A 21431-nucleotide genomic window follows, 5' to 3' on the forward strand; every position below is an offset into this window, starting at 1 on the left:
TGAGAACCACTGCTTTAGATTCTTCAGGGACAGATGAAGCTCTTGCCTTTTGCCATTCTGCTCAGAGAAGGGAATGGTTCCTTATTTAAAATAAGAGTTAAGATACTATACTTATATTGATAGGTAGATAAATCAACTCAGGATCTTTTCCTGTCAATTTGTGACCAAAATTTCTAGTATGCTTTAGTATGCATAGTAATTATTAAGGATGAACTAAACTGAGCATCACAGCTTCATTCTTTTCTATGGCAAGAGTTGGATCTATGAAAGGTTTTTAAAGAATGGGTTAGGTTGCTTAGCTAAGAAAACTAACACTGTCTTCATTACACTATCCTTGATCTCCAAGATTCTGTGGGCCTATTTGAACCCTGATTTGAACCTAGGAGAGATAGGGAGAAGGGCATCTTGGGAAAGACTCTTGTTTGAAATCCTGTTGAGTTGCTGCCAGTGCACAAAGCATTCAATTAGATGGATTCCCTCTCTTGCCACAGCACTTTCCTACATATCTCTTTGTGCCTATCGTTTCCTAAAACACTATGATGAATAGCATTGCGAAGAGTTATCTTTACATTGGCTAAATCAGGCATCCTCAAATGATGGCCCTCCAGCTGTTTGGGTCTCTAACTCCCAGAATTCCTGACCATTGAACAAGCTGGCCAGGGATTCTGGGAGTTGGAGGCCCAAACAGCTGGAGGGCCACCATTTGAGGATGCCTGGGCTACATTATTCATACGTATCTTTATTTTGATATATTGTAGGTAAAGGTGTTCCCCTGACATTAAGTCTAGTCATGTCCAACTCTGGGTGTTGGTGCTCATCTCCATTTCTAAGCTGATGAACCAGCGTTGTTCGTAAACACCTCCAAGGTCATGTGGCCGGCATGCCTGCATGGAATGCCGTTACCTTCCCTCCGGAGCGGTACCTATTGATCTACCCACATTTGAATGTTTTCGAACTGTTAGGTTGGCAGAAGCTGGGGCTAACAGCGAGAGCTCACCCCGCCCGCTCCCCAGATTCCAACCACCAATCTTTTGGTCAGCAAGTTCAGCAGGTCAGTGGTTTAACCCACTGCGCCACCGGGCTTCTTGATCTATTGTAATGGAAGACAAACAAGGAATCCAATGGACCAAAGGCCTGACCCACCCTAAAACTGTGTCCTCTCCAAATATGCTATATTGATTCTGTTGCTACCTGCTGAAGCAATGCTTTGAATGAAAGTGAACGCAACCGCTTAGTCAGAGCTTCCCCAGATGTTGCAAACATGAATCCCTGAAAAACATCAAGAAAGACATTTTAATAGTGTCTTCTAGGGAAATGAGCCAACATTTTAAAAACATACTGGAGGTGGGGACAATATTGATTGGAACACACTGACATATGAATCCTACAACATATTCTAATACAATTCCTTAATCTAAGATAGATAGAGATAGACTATTTGAGGACTTATACTTCTCTATAATCCAGAGGTAGATGGGGCAAAAAGGAAACTGGCTGTTTTGGACTTGATCAGCAAAATTATGGTAAATGGAATTAAAGTTTTGAGAACAATGGGTAGGAGTGACCATGTCCTCTGAGATTCATTAAACACAGGAAAAGGAAAGCTGAGTACAATTGGACGTGCACCCTTAACTTTAAGAAAACCCATTTAAGAAAACTAGTGAAATATTGAGTAAGATCTAGAGTTGTTTAACATATTTATAAATAATTTGGATAATGAAACAGAGGACATTCTTATAAAATTTGCAGGTGACACTAAACTTGGAGGGATAGGTACTACGTTGAGAGATAGGATTCAAGATGAACATAACAAATTGATGGATTGGGCCAACAGTAACAAAACAAATTGCTACCGATATAATGGAATATACTTCACTTAGGAAAAAACTTAACAGGCACAAGATAGCATGATGCACTGGCAAATAAAGCAAATTTAATGGACTCTCCTTCATTGGGAGTTTTTTAAGGAGAGGTCGACAGCTATTTTCAGAACAGATGACCATTCAGAGAATCTGTCACAGATTTGGGATGAATAAATAGAGTAGTTAAGCCAGAGTCATGGAAAAAATACAAATATAACTGGAAGATAATCAGAGTTTGTACACAGCAAGTAAAATGAAAACATGGTAATGCTTTCTTCTTCGTTTTATTTAAAAAGGAGTTTATCTGTTTTTTACACTTCCTGAATACTTTTGTTCATAATGATAATATCCCTAAATGTTATCAATCCAATGCCTCTTTCAGATGTTCATTTGTAACTAACTGTTATTTATGAGGTTTAATAGTACCTACCTGAATTATACATGTGACTAAGTAAATTGCTCCCAGTAGAAGAAATATCAGAGAATACAGTGTTGTATTGTGGCTTCTCTTTGTAGCATCCTGTTCTTGGAAAGCCTGGAGTGCAAAACAAAATGTAAATCAAATATCAAATAATTACTTTCAACCATTCTATTTAGTGTAATCTATAAAAACAACTGTTACAAATTCTAACCCAGCCCTGCAGATCACCTGTAATGCTTCCTTTCTTTTCAGAGTCAGTTGATGTTTCTTTATGTGTTGAGGAGTCTGTAACAGCCTTCTTAACAGATTTCACCAGTTTCCCCATGCTTTATGAAACTCCCCTGTACAACATTGTTCTTTATACGATAATTCCTACATAAATTCCATATGGTTCAAGAGATGTGACTAAGAAAAATAATTCATGCAGTTCTGTGCTGTTCTAGAAACAGAAAATGAAGGCCTTTGTCAAAATCACTGTATACAAAGTTCCAATTTAAGGTGAATCTCCACTGAATGCTATGGAATTATGGGAGTTGTAATTTTACAAGGTGTTTGGCATTTTTTACCAAATAGTGCTGCACCAAACTATAGATCCCAGGATCCCACAGCATTGAGTCATGGCAGTGAAAATGGTATCAGACTGCATTAATTCTTCAGCGTAGGTGCATTCTTAATGCAAGGACACTGGTAAGAAAAGGAAACTGTAATGTCTGGAGGAAGGCGACATGGAACTAGTTATTTAATATATTCATAGCTCACACCTCACCTTACTTAAGGTGAGGAAATAACTGTTTTTAATGTTCATAATTTTTATTGCTATTTTGTTACTTGTGTCATATTTTATGTTTTACATTGATTGGATGTGTTTTTAATTGTTAATTCCATCCTATGTATTTTTCTGTATAGCACTTATTGTATTATGTTGTAAACCACCCGAGTCCACCAGGGAGAGGGGGAGGGATATGAGGGTTGAATGAAAAGTAATGCCTCCACCTTCGTAACTCCTCAACAGATGGCAGTACAGGTATGCGGCAGGTACTGGCTTGTTCAGTAGACTCTCCTCTACAGTTGCATTTGGTGAGAAGCCTTAGCATTGAATGGTTGTGTTGCTAAAGTGCGAAGTATGGAACCCTGTGCAGACGATTGGTCAATGCGACTTAAGCAACGTGCACTGAATTCTTGACAGCAGAAGGTGCCACCCTAAAGGAGATTCAGCAGAGAATGCAAGCTGTTTATGGTGATTGTGTTGATGTGAGTACTGTGCGTCGTTGGGTGAGTAAGTTTAAAGATGTTGAGGTGGGAACATCTGACTTGCATGACAAACAAAGAGGTGGAAGTCCTGTGACAGCAACCACCGAGTTTCACAAGCAAAATGTTGGCAGATTGATTCAGGACGATCATCCTATTACTCAGAGAGAAATTTCAAGCATAATCGGCATTTCACAAGAATGTGTGGGTCACATTATTGCTTTCCTTGGCTATCGGAAGATCTGTGCACAATGGGTACCCAAGGGTGCTGATGCCTGAAATGAAAGTGCACAGACTTGAAATTTGCCAGGAACTCCTCTCGCATTATGAGAATGAAGGTGACGCTTTTCTCCTTTGGGGTGACACCTTCTGCTGTCAAGAATTCAATGACTGCACATTGCTTAAGTCGCTTTGACCGACCGTCTTGGGGGAGAAACCCCAAGGGTTGTCCAGTTGACAAAATCCATGGCTAAGTGGCAGGAACGACTTTTTTGGGTGCCACTGAACCCTGACTAGGAGCAGTCTCATAGGGACCTCCCTCCCACCTCTGGAGTTCTGCCCTCGCTAGATCTTTTCATGCAGGTGGTTTTATGTGCGGGATTCTAATGCACCATCAAACCTAAGACGCACCTTAATTTTGGCAATGTAAATTAGCCATAAAAGGTGAGCATTAGACTTGAGAAAATATGGTACTGAAACAACTTAAACCAACTATTAATTCTTGTAGCATAATAATTAATTATCATTTCACAACATGGATTCACCATTCCATCATTAAGCTTTCCCCTCCTAACTATCACCCACATCCTCTCAGAGGACAAAAGTACAGTGTTCCGTCACTACTTCGTGGTTCACTTTTCGCAGATTCACTGTTTTGCGGTTTTTCAATAAACTCTAAAAGACTATTATAAATCATAAAAAATTACAATTTACAGTCTAAGGAAGGGAGGAAGGAGAAGCCAAAGGGAGAGAAAAGGAGCACAAGCAACAACATCAGGAGGAGGAGGAGATTTATCAAAACACTATTGGTTGATAAAGACGTAAAATAGTGTATAACTACTAAAATAATGTATAAATATTAAAATAAATATAGCGTCCCTACTTCACAGATTTTCACTTATTGCGGGTGGTCCTGGAACCTAACCCCAGCGATAAGTGAGGGAACACTATACTTAGAAAAAACCCTAACACAGACTTTCAAGAATGTCCGAGTACATATGTGAGACATTTTCCTCTCTTTTTTCTAATACCAGCATCTTAACCAGTGACATGAAGTGGTGTAAGCATTAGGGTAAACGTTTCCCTGACATTAAGTCTAGCCGTGTCCGACTCTGGGGATTGGTGCTCATCTCCATTTTTAAGCCAAAGAGCCGACATTGTCCGTAGACACCTCCAAGGTCATGTGGCCGGCATGACTGCATGGAGTGCCATTACCTTCCCACAGAAGCAGTACCTATTTATCTACTCACATTTGCATGTTTTTGAACTGCTAGGTTGGTAGAAGCTGGGGCTAATAGCAGGAGCTCACTCTGCTCCCCGGATTCGAACCGCCAACCTTTCGGTCAGCAAGTTCAGCAGCTCAGCGGGAGCTCTGGTGTAAGCATTAGAGCAGATAAAAAGAGATACTTTATTTTAGGCATAGCTAAACTGTGGAGGATGCCACAACTTGCCTGCATTGATGGTCACCAGTTTGTATAGTTTAAAAAGGAAGTTAGCTCTTAGAACTTCAATGCTGCCTTGGCTCCGCATTGTGGAGAAAGGCGTATAGAAATTTTTAAGTAAGTAAATAAATAAATATGTCTAATGCTTGTTTTGTGTACTTTAATATGTATTTTATGGAAATGTGTTTTAATATGTGTATTTCATGGAGTATTTTAAAATAATTATGTGTTTTAGCAATGTTGTAACCCAACTCAAGCCATTGTAACCCAACTCAAGCCGTGAGGAGAGGTGGGTAAGAAACATACTACTAATAATAATAATTCAAGGAAGACAAGGCTCTACGTAATTAGCTACTAATAATGATGTTCATGTTGTACATCAAGTGTTCGAAGAGGCATCTCTCTCCGTAATGAATACATGGAAACATGAGGAAGGTGAGATATCCCTCACATATTGCTTATGAACTTCCCATAAACATCCATTTTTTTTCACCCAGGGAGCAGAATACTGGACTAGATGGTTCTTTACATCTGATCTAGTATAGCATTTCTCCTTATTGAGGGAAATCTACTTTAATAAATTAATACCAGTACCCTGAAAAAATAGCCATGTTGTCTGGTCTGGGAGAATCTGGGCATTGTATTAAAAAAACCCTACATTTTCCAAGCTTTGCCATAAATAGTAGATATTTTGATCACCACATTATTTACCTCCCTTTGTAGACAGACACACAGACTAATCAACCAAAGTTGACAATAATATATATTTTAAAGAAAAATAGAACAAAATAAAACATTAAGACAATAACAAGAAGACTTGGTTGGAGAGTGGAAAAGAAATATTTTGCAGAGGCTGAGGCAAAGGCTGCTGAACAATCCCATACTTACCCCAATGATTTTACCCAACATGATTGCAAAGGCAGGAGTGACACCCCCTCCAATGGCAGCAGCAATGACACCAATAATGATGTAGCAAAGTTCAGGCTTATTCAGGCTCAGAATTCTAGAATAGGGCACCTCAGGGAGATGCTCTTCCTGTAAGAGTAATAATAATTTTGGTTGTTGCCAAGGATCACGAACACTGCAAGGGACAATCTAAATTGCTAGGCAATGAAACATGTCTGAAAAATAGTACCAAAATTATAAGGAAACTATATAAGGAAAACTATATTTTCATCTGCTGATGTCCATGATCTCAGATAAATAGTTCATTCAAGAATGTGGGCAAACAACAATAAAGGAACAAAAGTTTAAGTTAGATCAAAATCTGTCTGAAAGAGCCACTGAAAAGTCAAATAGAGGCAACTTTAATGGATTAATTGCATTCCTAGGTAAAAGTTTTACTCTGACATTAAGTCTAGTCATGTCTGACTCTGGGGGTTGGTGCTCATTTCTAAGCCGAAGAGCCAGCGTTGTCCGAAAACACCTCCAAGGTCATGTGGCCAGCATGACTACATGGAGCGCCATTAACTTCCCGCCAGAGTGGTACCTATTTATCTACTCATATTTGCATGTTTTTGAACTGCTAGGTTGGCAGAAGCTGGGGCTAACAGCAGGAGCTGACCCCGCTTCCTGGATTCGAACCGGTCAGCAAGTTCAGTAGCTCAGCGGTTTAATCCGCTGCACCACCAGGGGCTCCAATTGCACTCCTACTGTCTTATATTATTACTAGCTGTGCCCGCCCACGCATTGCTGTGGCGAAGTCTGGTGGTCTGGGAAATAAAGTATTGAGGAATTGGTGGTAGTTAAGGTAAAGGGTAAAGGTTTTCCCCTGACATTAAGTCCAGTCATGTCTGACTCTGGGGGTTGGTGCTCATCTCCATTTCTAAGCCGAAGAGCCGGCGTTGTCCGTAGACTCCTCCAAGGTCATGTGGGATGACTGCATGGAGCGGCGTTACCTTCCCGCCGGAGCAGTACCAATTGATGCACTCACATTTGCATGTTTTTGAACTTCTGGGTTGGCAGAAGCTGGAGCTAACAGTGGGGGCTCTCTCCGCTCCCCCAATTCAAACCTGCGGCCTTTCAGTCCAGAAGATCAGCAGCTCAGCGCTTTAACACGCTGCGCCATCAGGGGATATTATTTCCTAAAGGTTGTGAATATACAATATTTCTGATTGGTTTTTTTTTTGTTTGTTGGAGGCAAGTATGAATGCTGCAATTAGGAAAAATGATTAGGATGGAATGGCCTTGCAGCTTTAAAGCCTGGCTGTTTCCTCCCTGAGTGAATTTTTTGTTGGGAGGTGTTAGCTGGCCCTGATTGTTTCCTGTGTGGAATTCCCCTGTTTATTTACTGTCCTGGTTTTAGAGATTATATTGTTCTGCATTATTCTATCCCAGTAATTATTTCATATTAAAGAAGAATCTCACTTATCCAACATTCGCTTATACAACGCAGTCTGCCTTTTCATAATCAATGTTTTTGTAGTCAGTGTTTTAAATTCATTGTGATATTTTAGTGGTAAATTTGTAAATACAGTACAGTAGAGTCTCACCTATCCAACATAAACGGGCCGGCAGAATGTTGGATAAGCGAATATGTTGGATAATAAGGAGGGATTAAGGATAAGCCTATTCAACATCAAATTAAGTTATGATTTCACAAATTAAGGACCAAAACATCATGTTAGACAACAAATTTGGAAGAAAAAGTAGTTCAATACACAGTAATTCTATGTAGAAATTACTGGATTTATGAATTTAGCACCAAAATATCACGATATATTGAAAGCATTGACTACAAAAATGCGTTGGATAATCCAGAACGTTGGATAAGCGAGTGTTGGATAAGTGAGACTCTACTGTAAATACTACATAGCATTACTGCGCATGGAACTACTTTTTCTGTCAAATTTGTTGTATAATATGATGTTTTGGTGCTTAATTTGTATAACGATTACCTAATTTGATGTTTAATTGGCTTTTCCTGAATCCTTTCTTATTATCCAACATATTCACTTATCCTGCCGGCCTGTTTACGTTGGATAAGTGAGACTCTACTCTATATTGATAATCTTATATTATCTGCTTAGAACTGGATGATATGAGGCCCCTTCTTCACAGCTGTATAAAATGCACACTGAAGTGGATTATATGGCAGTGTGGAGTCAAGATAATCCAGTGCAAAGCAGATAATATAAGATTATAAATGGGTTATATAGCTGTGTGGAAGGGCCTTGAGTCTACACTGCCATATAATCCATATAACAGTGCAAATTAGATAATCTGTGGAAGAAGCCTAAGTGAAGCCTAAATCTGCCTGTCCCCTAACTGAAACCTGGCTGTCCCTTGGCTGGTTGCTAGGCAACCAAGTGGGCCGAGATTAACCCTCTAAACTGGCAGCAATTGGATAAAAAAAAATATTGCTCTCCCTCTAATTAGGACTTTATTTTTCTTTTCTTTTTGTTGTATCAACTTTGAGGCGTGGATGATGGGTTGTGTTGTCAAATTTTGAGGTTGGGGGGCCTGTACTTTTGTTGTTTTGTGAATTGCCGTGATGCCATCACTCTTTTATATATATAGATTGTATTTGATTGCTATTAATTATGATTAATTGGCATCCAGAAAACAGAAGAAAAGGATTGGTGTGTGAGTATGAACACACTGTGAGTGTTTTACCTGCATGGACATTTGTGCAACATCAGCAGTTTCCCTACAGTTCAATGGCTATGCTGCTTTGTGGGGCAACTGAAATGACAATTTGTACATCAGAAACCAAACAATGGTTCCATCATAGACGTTATCAGTTTCTTGTGTTTCAGATGGATCATTTGCCTTTATTTTTAAGTTTATTTAAAGTATATTTATCTGGCAATTCACTCGATCTTTGATTCCATAACAACAACAACAACAACAACAACATCAACATATTTTATCCCACCCTATCTCCCTGTAGGAAGTTAACTAAGTTTTTTAAAAGTCTAAAAGTGTTCCCAAGTTTGAGAGCTTGATACTTAAAATGAAAGGCCCTCTTGGATGAAATGTAGTGCACTCATTCCCAGAGTAACTTGGAACCTCATTCTGAAAGTATAATCATTATATTCAATGGCCATGTTTGATAATAATAGGAATATATTTTCATAACCTGTTAAGATTATGATTCCAATATGGTTAAACATTCATGCAGAGCAGTAAAAACGCAGAAGACTAGGGGTTTATGTGAGCAGAGGTAAAAAGAAATTAAACAGTAAGACAAAATATCCAGCCTCCCTTTCCCTTTAAAAAGTCATGCGCATAAAATAAGCATCAGAGACATCAAATAAAATAGCAAAAATATGTTTACTCACAATCTTGTATGATGATGGTCATACAGGCAAAAACATCTTAGTTCCAAAGAAAAACAGTTCAGGAAACTACATATCTCTTAACAGACAGGAACATCAGCATGGCATGGTCAGGAGCAAAGAGGAAGAGACAGGAAGAGGCATCTGTACATCACTTCCTGTGTGTCCCCAGAAAGGATACACCCATTTCCCATTTCATATGCAAAACCCCCTTAATGGTGTCATCAACTCTGGAATGCAGCTCTGTTCAGGTTACTAAGCAACAGACATAACTAACTACATAAACCATCCCACATTGAAAATGCATGCATGATTGCTTAGATAACCCAACAGCCCTCCTCAATCTGTCATGCATTTTAAACAATTAGTCCCATCTTGACACGGAGGTCTTGGAAACCATCTCTAGGTAACGGTTTAGTCAAAATGTCCGCCACCATCTCCTTTGTTGGACAGTATGTCAGTTCAACCATTCCATCTTGAGAAAGTTTGCGTACAGTATGGTACCTTATCCCAATATGCTTTGTACGCATCATCATCTTCTCAGACTTGGCAAACTTGATACAACTTTGGTTGTCCTCAAACACTTGAATAGGCTTCTGCTCATCAATTCCAAAGTCAGTCAGAAGTTGATGAAGCCACAAAAGTTCATCTGATGCTAGGGAAATGGCTATGTATTCTGCTTCAGTAGTGGATTTAGCCACTAATTCTTGCTTCCGGCTGGCCCAAGCAATAGGACCATTTCCGTACATAAACAGATATCCACTAGTTGATTGACAATCTGAAGAATCACTAGCCCAGTCAGCATCTGAGTAACAAATCAATCTTGGTTTGTCACTTACTGGTAACTTCAATTGTAAGTCCATTGTTCCTTTCAGGTATCTTACAACTCTCTTGACAGCTATCCAATCTCTCTGAGTAGGTGCACTGACCTTTCTGCTTAGAATTCCAACAGCAGACGATATATCCGGTCTGGTACTGGTAGCTAAATATAGGAGCTTTCCTATAGCAGTTCTATACTGGTTGTTGTTTGGCAAAAGTTCACTTTCTTCATTGTTTCTCAAGAAATCTGTAGTCATTGGTGTAGCTACTGTTTTTGCATCTTGAAGTCCAGTAACTTCCAGCAAATCTATAATCTTTTGCTTCTGACTCAAGAGAAAAGATCCATCTTCCTCTCTCTTGATTTGTATTCCAAGATAGTACGTAGCATCTCCAAGTTCTTTCAATTCAACTTGTTTGCTCAAATGTTGTACAACCTCGGTGTAATCACCATCTGATTCAGTTGATACAATAAGATCATCTACATAGGTCAGAATAAAAGTACAATGTCCATTCTTGGTTCTAGTGTACAAACACTGATCTGCTTCTCCTTGCTTGAATCCCAATTGCTTCAGCATTTCATCTAATTTGTCATTCCAGGCTTTTGCTGATTGACGAAGTCCATATAAACCCTTGTGAAGTTTACAAACAAGGTGAGGTCTTCTCTTGTCCTCAAAACCAGGTGGTTGTCTCATAAATAGACTTTCCGTAATCTTTCCATGCAGGAATGCAGTCTTAACATCTAGATGTCGTACAGTCATCTTCTTTGAAGCTGCAATACTTAGAAGTAGTCTTATGGTGCTGTGTTTCACTACAGGTGCAAAAGTTTCATCATAATCAACTCCATACTTCTGAGAAAATCCCTGAGCAACTAGTCTCGCTTTGTAGCACTCAATTCTTCCTTCTGCATCTCTCTTTAATGTGAATACCCATCTGCATCCAATTGGCTTCTTACCAGGTGGAAGTTCAGTTAGTGTCCAAGTTCCATTCTTGTGTAGAGCATCAATCTCTTATTGTGCTGCTTTCCTCCACTGTTCAGCTTCTGTGGCAGGTAGCATCTCAATTTCTTCTATAGTAGACGGTTCACTGGATAATTTTGACTCTGCAAGGTAAGACAATCTCGAGGGTGGTACACCTCTGTTAGGACGCAATGAATACCTGTGAGTTTGTTCTGGAAGACAACCTACCTCCGCAGATCCATCTACTCCAGGACACAACTCACCAGCATCATCTTCTGGCCCTCCTGTTTGTGTACTGCCTCTAGCATCTGTGGCGCGTTCCTTGCCTCTCTGGATGAACTCCGGTGACATTCCCAGTGTGTCAATTGAAGAAATTGTTGGTACATCATCAATGGACTCTGTAAGCTGTAAAGTAGTATTTTCTTCTTCATCTGAAAAATCTAGCACAGTCCCTTTTAGATTGACTTTGCTCTGTTCATCAAAATGCACTACATGTCGTGTAGATACCTCACCAGTCATTAAGTTCATGACTCTATAGCCTTTATTTGCAGGTGCATAACCAACTAAAATAGTTTGTTCAGATCTACAGTCCAACTTGTGCCTTTTCTGCTTGGGTATGTAAGCATAAGCTATACTTTCAAACTTTTTGATGCGTTTCATACTTGGCACATTACCAGTCCACAACTCAAAAGGAGTTTTAGTAGCACCTTTCGTTGGTAGACGATTCTGAAGAAAAGTAGCAGTGGCAAAAGCTTCTCCCTAGAGGCAATCTGGAAGATTTACATCTTTTAACATACACCTTGTCATCTCAACTAGAGACCTAAGCTTCCTTTCAGCCACTCCATTTTGCTGAGGAGTATAAGGAACACTCTTAATATGCTGAATTCCATTCTCTCCCAGGAACCTTTGTGTGCGATGTGAAGTGTACTCACTACCACAGTCAGTTTGAATAGCTTTTGGTGTGCATCCAAACTTAGTCTTCACCATAGCAACATATCTCTGCAACATGTCTTGAGCTTCAGATTTGTCTTTCAGAATATAAGAAACACAAAATTTTGAAAAATCATCTAAGAAAATGACTGCATAATTATTTCCTCCAAATGAAGTCTTAAAGGGACCACAAATATCACTGTGAATTAAATCTAGAATCTTAGTAGATCTCTTTTCTGTGTTGACTGGAAAAGAGGGACTCACTGCTTTCTGTTGAACACAGACTACACATTTATCAAAAGCTGTATTGCTTATCTCAAGGTTTGTAGCCAAATTGTCCTTCTGCAACTGCAGAATTGCATTTGCATCTCTATGACCAAAACGTCTATGCCAAATTTCAAGATTCTTTCCATCAACATGTGTCTTAACCATGTTGGCTTGCTCAGATGAAACACAGAATTCATACATTCCATTCTTTTCAAAAGCTTTGGCATATAAAACACCTTCCTTTGTAATATCACATTGACCATTCTCAAAATGAATTGCAAATCCCTTCTTGTCCATGGAACTAACACTTAGCATATTGCATTGAAGTGAATCAATGTAAAGAACATCTGGAATCTCAGTTACTGCAACCTCATCAGGCAAACTACATTTCACAATACACTTTCCAGATCCTTTTATTTTCAATAAATCTCCATTAGCTATTCTCAAATCACCTTTAACTCCCTGATTCAGTTCAACAAAATTCTCAGAGTTATTTGAGCTATGCTGTGTACAACCTGAATCAACAATCCAAACATCTTCTTTGTCTTTGTTCTCATTAATTGTTAAAATAGAATGAGCAGCCATCAAGCCTCTTTGTGATTGTCTGTTTCCAGCAGGCTTGTTTGTAAAAACTTTCTTTTCTTGCCTTACTTGCTTATTGCCACCAGATGGCGTACCATCTTTCTTTGGTAGGCGACAAAATCTAGCAATGTGACCAAATTTTCCACAATTAAAACATGTACTCCCCTTTGGGCTGTCCCTTGAAGCTCCGCCCCTATGAGGGTGGCGACTTGACGTCATGTAACTTGATTCATTTGCTTTGGGGCTATCCACATGTGAACTTCTATGCTGATCATTGCAGAAGTCTCTGAACCTTGCAACGGCCAAATTAAAAGTTATATCTGGATTGGACTCAATTGAAGACAAAAATGGGTCAAAAATATTGCCCAAAGAGCCTATTAATAATCCAACCTTATGAAAATCTTCAATGTTAAAACCAGACATCTTTAACTTATCAAGCATTTCTGTAAAATTTTCTAAATGTTTATCACACTCTTTCTTATCATTAAGCTCTGTTTTCATAAGTCTCTTCAACAATCCAATAGCAGCCAGCTTTGAAATATGGCCAAATGTGCGTTTTAGTGCATCCAGCATATCCTTGGCTGTTACACAATCTCTTACATACATCATTTGCTTAGTTTTCAGAGAAGAAGTGATCAAATATCTGGCTTTTGCATCCTTCACTTTCCAATCTGAAATAGCTTCCTCATTAGACTCTGGACATGTTCTCTCAATACAATCCAACACTCTCTCATACTCAAGGAGTATCAATACTTTATCATGCCAATAATGAAAATTATGCCTGTTCAAATCGTCTCTCAACAAATACATTCTCTCTCTATCATCCATCTTTCAAACAGAATTCCAAAAATCAAAATTCTTCAATCAAAAATATAGGAATTCCAAAAAAGAATGAAAGATCAAAATCAAAATCACAAAATATTGGCTTAAAATGAAAAATTTGCCAAAAAGAAAAATCAAAATGGTTCTCTGATAAGCACATGCACAGGAGAAAGGAGGAGGAAAAAAAAAGTGTCCTTTTAAAAGTCAAGCCTCTGGCTGGCAAGGCCTGCAAACATTCAAATGGCGACCATGCAGCCAGGCTATTTACAACACAAAGGCTTTGCCTTCAGACAATCTTCAAGCCTCAGCCAGAACAAAAGAAGCAGGAAATGCCTTCTCAATGTGTGAGCTCTCTTTACTGTAGAGCTCAGAAACTTCTCTCCAAACAAAGAGTCAAAACAAAATATTACCTCTTAAAATTGCTCTTTTAAAAATATATCCCCTTTTTTTGTCTGAGCCCATAACCTAATAGGAATATATTTTCATAACCTGTTAAGATTATGATTCCAATATGGTTAAACATTCATGCAGAGCAGTAAAAACGCAGAAGACTAGGGGTTTATGTGAGCAGAGGTAAAAAGAAATTAAACAGTAAGACAAAATATCCAGCCTCCCTTTCCCTTTAAAAAGTCATGCGCATAAAATAAGCATCAGAGACATCAAATAAAATAGCAAAAATATGTTTACTCACAATCTTGTATGATGATGGTCATACAGGCAAAAACATCTTAGTTCCAAAGAAAAACAGTTCAGGAAACTACATATCTCTTAACAGACAGGAACATCAGCATGGCATGGTCAGGAGCAAAGAGGAAGAGACAGGAAGAGGCATCTGTACATCACTTCCTGTGTGTCCCCAGAAAGGATACACCCATTTCCCATTTCATATGCAAAACCCCCTTAATGGTGTCATCAACTCTGGAATGCAGCTCTGTTCAGGTTACTAAGCAACAGACATAACTAACTACATAAACCATCCCACATTGAAAATGCATGCATGATTGCTTAGATAACCCAACAGATAAGCATTCTCACCTGACATTTCGTCCACATCTATGGCAGGCATCCTCAAAGGTTGTGACCTCTGAGGATGCCTGCCATAGATGTGGGTGAAACGTCAGGAGAGAATGCTTCTCGAACATGGCCATACAGCCTGGAAAACTCACAACCACCCATAGATTTCAGCCATGAAAGCCTTCGACAACACAAATAAAACTTTATTTATATCCCGCCCTATCTCCCCCAGGGGACTCATTTACTTCCCCCCCCCCGACAATATCTCACAATCCTTAATGAAATGGAATGATTGATCAGAATTTAAAGCTATCCTTCTAAGATGTTAGAATGCATCTTAACACCAACCACTTCATCCTTTTTTGCTTTCTTCCCCTTTCTTTTTCTCTTCTTCCTTTCAGAGTATCTTTTAGTAGAAGCTCTTCGAATGCTTTGCTTGTTAGATTTACGAAAGCTTCCTCCAGTAATAATTTCTGTACTTCCAACAATGTTTTCCAGATTCGTTCCCTCAAGAACATTAAGATCATCTTCTCCAAAGCTGTCTCCTATATCCTCCTCCTCTTCCTCCTCTGTTTCCAACTCTGACTTTTCTTCTGTTTCATCAGCTTCAGCCTTTTCACCACAGGACTAATGACAAAAATAAAACAATTCACTTTAAATAATAATATATATTGCACGATAAATAGTTTTAATTGTGATAAAATGATGATTAAGTCCACTTGCTCAGAAAAAGTAAGTGGTACATTCTAAAGTTGTACAGCTCCAGACTAGTTTGGCATGTGGTGTGGAAAATGACATTTGGATTCCATGTCCCAAACGTGTCCCACATAAATGTTCAAGAAAAAAAAGTATAGCCCTGATATACAAGTGTATTGCTCATTGTGTTTTCGACAGTTCTGGTGGAACTGTGCTGTTGTGTCTCAATACCTGCTGCATTACGAGAGCATAGTAAACTCCTTTATGTGCCATTAGTTCATCATGTGTTCCTTGTTCAATGAGAACACCCTTCTCAAAGCCTGCAATGATATCTGCTGTCCTGATTGTGGAAAGTCTGTGAGCAATCACAATGGTAGTGCGCCCCGTCTTGGCCTTGAGAAAGAAAGAAGAAAATCAGTAAAATCCAAATATGCCCATATGCACAGGAAACCTCCAGGGAAATTGTTTAGAGCAGTAAAAGCCACATAAGTTTGGTCCATAACATATATTTAAATGCATTCCAGTTAATCTCCTCTTCTATTTAACTAGATACCATATTTCCCATTAACATCTATGTTTGCTATCACTATTTGCTTTGCACATTTACTGTTCAAGCTATGATCATATTTATATAGTTTGAAATATCATGTATGTATGAAATACACTTCTTCAGCTGATTTAGCATTCAGGTTCAGACTTCACATTTACTATCTTCACAGTAGAAGCCCAATTAAATTTTTCTGCAATACAATACACTAATCATCCCCTTTGGTAGTCAGTTCTGAGTCATGGTATAGCATTATGGACAACTTGGATGTGATGTGGAAGACCTACAATTAAGATCTTCCACAATTTTGTGTTGCTAAAAAGCAAATCTATGGAGCCACTCTGAAGATTTGGGCTTTGGAGCTATTCTCAAGGCTTTCCCTGGTGTGATCACCTTGATAAAGTATTACCCATAAAGAGGGAGCATAATGCTTTAAATTAAACAAACAGATACACCCTTCTATCAAAATTATCGCAATTCTGTAGGCAGGTATATTGCAAAAGGGGAGGCATAGTAAGGAAAAGGTTAAAAACCCTAATCTGCAGCATCCCATCCTTCACAGTCAAAATGCTCTCTTAAAGCTACTAGTTTACAACATATATAAAAAAGAAGTTTCTGATTGTGGATCTTATGTTTCCATATTTATGGCTATTTAAAATCATGGAGTCATGTTTTCCACTATTGTTTGTTAGACAAAGCATCTGAGCAGCATTGAGCAGCTCACTCATAAAATTCTCTCAACTAAGATGTTCAGTGATTTTTTAATATATATAAAATGGAAAATGGAAAGGTAAAGGTTTTCCCCTGATATAAAGCCTAGTCATGTCTGACTCTGGGGGTTGGTACTCATCTACATTTCTAAACCAAAGAACTAGCATTGTCCATAGACATCTCCAAGGTCATGTGGCCGGCATGACTGCATGGAGCCCTGTTACCTTCCCGTCGGAGCGGTACCTATTGATCTACTCACATTTGCATGTTTTTGAACTGCTAGGTTGGCAGAAGCTGCAGCTAATAACGAGAGCTCACCCTGCTTCCCGGATTCAAACCGTGACCTTTTAGTCATCAAGTTCAGCAGTTCAGCGGTTTAACCCACTGCGCCTCCGGGGCTCCAATAAAATGGAAGCAGTCCATTAATTCATAATGATACTTAGGTTAAGAAATCAGATTTTTGACCTCATTCTAGAATGTCCAGAAGCACTACAGAAACCACAAGATAATTGATTTGCAAATTACCCCCTCAAGTACTATTAATGTTCCTTTTGTAATAAACACTAAAGCAGGAAAAAATAATTCATCTACTCGGAGGCCATAAGCTTGACTCAGAGATTTATAAAATGGTTGAAACTATCATGAACCAAATGATAAATTGTGGACAACTATATTTTTACTGCTATTGATTTTATGGGCAATAAAAACTTTATTTGCAAATCTACAATGTTGTGCTCTCTGGATACCAGATTTATTTAACACACGGATTCTAGGGCCTGAAATTCTATACATAGGATTAGCTCCCCCTGTTGTTTCTAAAGCCTCAGCGTCCCTGATTTCTGCAATGCCTATGTCTTCTTTTTGCAAGTAGTCTGCTGCTGCACCTTGCAGGGTATTTCTGTCACAGTAAAGGTAATGTCAACAGAAACTAAGGAATGTAGAATGTGCTGTCCTTGAAATAACACAACACCCTGGAAGGCAAGCTTTTTTTTTGCATCACAAATAAATCTTAAATGCAGAAGGGAATAGAATAATTTAGAATAATGGCAGGTGATACTTTAGCTCAGGCTCCAGGTATTTTAGACTTCGGTTCCCAGAATTCCTGACCATTGGACAAATTGGCTAGGGATTATGGGAGTTGGAATCCAAAACACCTGGAAGGCCACAGGCTAACCATCTGTCGGGGGGCTTTGAATGCGATTTCCTGCTTCTTGGCAGGGGGTTGGACTGGATGGCCCATGAGGTCTCTTCCAACTTTACGATTCTATGATTCTATGATCATTAGATGGCAGCTCCCACCACCCTTCACCAATGGCTATGCTGCTAGAACCAAGAAAAGCTGTATGAGTGTAATAATTTCATCTGCTTCAATATTCTTTCTGATTGGCTTCAACCAATCTGAGAAATGTTAACATTCTATATGAGTGTGTGTCTTCAAGTCACCTGTCAACCTATAGTGACCCCATTCATTTCATAGGGTTTTCTTAGGCATGGAATATTCAGAGATAGCTTTGCCAATCCTTTCCTCTGAAATATATCTTCCAGTGCCTGCTATTTGTTGCTAGTCTCCCAACCTCTTTTCAAGATCAGACAGGATCTGACGATATTCAGGCCTCATATACATCCATGTCTTGATTGAAATGGACACGGAACCTGGTTTGGGACACCCCAAGCCTCAACAAACTGATCAATAAATACACATTTAAAACTCTGCCTGATGGTAAACTGCCTGACAGTGGTGGTGACCTTGGTGGGCTCACCTTTATTAGAAGTTTTCAGAGGTTGGGCAGCCACTTACGCTTTACCTATGGATTTCTGCTCTAACAAGACATTGGACTAGATGGCATTTGAGCTATCTTTAAATGTTATGATTATCTCTTATTCCAGTGGTTTCCAATCGTTGGTCTTTCAGGTGTTTTGGACACAAATCCCATAATTCGTGATAGTTAGTCAAGCTGGCTACAGTTTCTGGGAACTGAATTTTAAAAGACATAGAAGAGCAAAGGTTGGGAGCCACTGTCAGCCTAATGCTTTGTTGGGCCCTCTCAACAGATCTCATTTAGTCAGCTATATAATTTACCACAGCATCCACAAAATAACTCCAGGATATTAAATCTGCCTCCTATTTCCAACTCACAGAATAGCTATCTCACATTTACTGCTGAATAGCAAGCTGGTCAACTTTGTTTCTAAATGTGGATTGTTAGTACATGCATAACATATATTTGCACAACCTTGTTCTCTTCCTGGAATTCTTAATAATGGTGAATCCTAATGTCATGTTTACCTTATCAAGTGCTGCTTGCACTATGGATTCACTCTGGTTATCCAGAGCAGAGGTAGCTTCATCCAGGAGCAGGATCTTGGGGTTTCTGGCGAGGGCACGTGCAATAGCAATGCGCTGTTTCTGTCCTCCACTCAGCTGAGCTCCTCTTTCCCCAACCATGGTGTTAAATTTCTGGGATATTCAAAGCACAGAAAACAATGACATTTCTATTTTTGGTTTAACAAACAAGACAAAAGTGATTTCAACCCAAATAAATGTATTATATACAATCTACAACACCCAGCACTCCACAAGACAAGAAGATTTTCTGGCTTTGTTTGTGTTTGTAGGATATAAGAGGGAACAATCTAGAAAATTCCAACACCTACTATCATATACATGGTGCTAATAATAGTTGTATCTCGGGTTATCAAAGACAGCTTCACCAACCATAGCAAATAACATTCCTGAGAAAAAGAGTGCTGTTGTCATGTATTAACCCAGATTAAATCATTTGTGCCAAGAGCCTGAACAAACCACGCAAATAATGTAATTAGCTATTGGCGTTGGCCTCTTAATGCTTCTGTTAAGGTTAAAGATGGATTTTTTTCTAGCAAAAGGAAAAAAAAATCATGTCAGGAGCAACCGGAGTTGCTTCTGGAATGAGAGAATTGACCATCTGCAAGGACGTTACCCAGGGGACGCCCGGATGTTTTAGATGTTTTTATTATCCTTGTGGAAGGCTTCTCTCATGTCCACGCATGGAGCTGGAGCTGATAGAGGGAGCTCATCTCCGGGTGGGATTCGAACCTGGCAGCCTTCAGGTTGGCAACCCAACCTTCAAGTCATGAGGCTTTAACCTCTCCGCCACCGGGGGCTCCATAAAAAATAATAATAATTGAATGTCTGAATGAAAGCATCTCAATGATTAATTGTAACTAAACAATGACTTGTACAGCTATGTGTAATTCAGAAGGTTCTGGTAGTGCTCTTTTCAACGTAGTGCAATTGATGTTTTGTTCTTCAGAAGTTTGGTTCCATCTGATGAGCGTAGAGGCTGTATGCCATGGTTTCTTGGTCCGTAGATTATCTTGTGGCTTTGAAAAATCCCTGAGCATCATGGGTGTCTGCAAAGTGTTGGATTTCTTCTGCCTTCTTTGTCCACCAGATGTTCTTGAGTTCTCTGGTCCTTCTTTGGACCTCAGCTTTTGCACTGGCATAGATATTTTTCTTAGCAGCACAGTTGGTGTCTCTCTGCCATGTTTGGAAGGCTTTCCTTTTGTTATCAATTAGCTGTTGGATCTTTGTCATGACTGTCAAACCAGTCTTGATGTTTCTTAATTTGGTATCCAATTGTTTCTTCGCAGCTCCAATGTGGCCGAAGAGGCCCTCTCACAAATCCCGCAACAACAAACCAGGGATGAGCTTGCAGCACTGCCTAGTTTGGAAGAAGCTAGCAATGCCATCAGCCAACAAAAAAACAACAAAGCCAGCGGACCTGATGGGATCCCTGCTGAAATCTTTAAAGAGGGTGGACCTGAGCTGATACAACAACTCCACCAGCTCATTGAAAAGGTGTGGGTGACCGAGAAAATCCCAGCAGACTTCAAGGATGCCACCATCATCACCCTTTTCAAGAAAGGGGATATAACAGACTGCTGGGAAAATCCTCGCAAGAATCCTTGCAAACCGCCTTCTCCCTGTTTCAGAAGACACCCTCCCAGAATCCCAGAACGACTTCCGTCTCTCCAGAGGAACAATGGACATGATCTTCACTGCACGACAGCTGCAAGAAAAATGCAGGGAACAAAACCAACCTCTGTACATGGCATTCATTGACCTTGCAAAGGCATTTGACACAGTGAAACGCAGCGCTCTCTGGACCATCCTCCAAAAAATCGGGTGCCCTGACAAATTTGTGAACATCCTTCGGCTCCTCCAGAATGACATGATGGCAACAGTCTTGGACAGCAACGGCTCCCAAAGTGACCCATTTAAGGTGGAATCAGGTGGCAAGCAGGGATGTGTTATTGCCCCTACCTTATTTTCCATCTTCATCACTATGATACTTCACCTTGTTGATGAGAAGCTTCCCACTGGAGTGGAAATCATCTATCGGACAGATGGCAAGCTATTTAACCTCAGCAGACTGAAACCCAAAACCAAAGTCACCAAAACATCTGTTATAGAACTCCAATATGCCGATGACAACGTAGTCTGTGCTCATTCAGAAGAAGACCTACAAGCCACTCTAAACTCCTTTGCAGAAGCATACGAGAAGCTCGGCCTCTCATTGAACATTGAGAAAACCAAAGTGCTCTTCCAACAGGGACCAGCTAACCCCTCTGC

The 21431-nt window shown here is 39.6% G+C and overlaps 1 protein-coding gene across 4 annotated transcripts in view; it reads right to left on the reverse strand.

Annotated features, from left to right (window-relative positions):
• Positions 1 to 21431, reverse strand: part of abcb5 (ATP binding cassette subfamily B member 5) — a 60419-nt gene that overhangs the window by 16260 nt on the left and 22728 nt on the right. For all 4 annotated transcript variants that reach the window (XM_062984139.1, XM_062984137.1, XM_062984138.1 and 1 more), the window contains 6 exons: positions 19104 to 19274; positions 15790 to 15951; positions 15211 to 15489; positions 6081 to 6227; positions 2293 to 2397; positions 1192 to 1269 (listed from right to left, as the gene is read on the reverse strand). In XM_062984139.1, coding sequence (XP_062840209.1) covers positions 1192 to 1269; positions 2293 to 2397; positions 6081 to 6227; positions 15211 to 15489; positions 15790 to 15951; positions 19104 to 19274 — 942 coding nt within the window. The remainder of the gene's footprint in view (positions 1 to 1191; positions 1270 to 2292; positions 2398 to 6080; positions 6228 to 15210; positions 15490 to 15789; positions 15952 to 19103; positions 19275 to 21431) is intronic.

The sequence above is a fragment of the Anolis carolinensis genome, chromosome 6 (assembly GCF_035594765.1).
Source record: "Anolis carolinensis isolate JA03-04 chromosome 6, rAnoCar3.1.pri, whole genome shotgun sequence".
Classification (NCBI taxonomy): domain Eukaryota; kingdom Metazoa; phylum Chordata; class Lepidosauria; order Squamata; family Dactyloidae; genus Anolis; species Anolis carolinensis.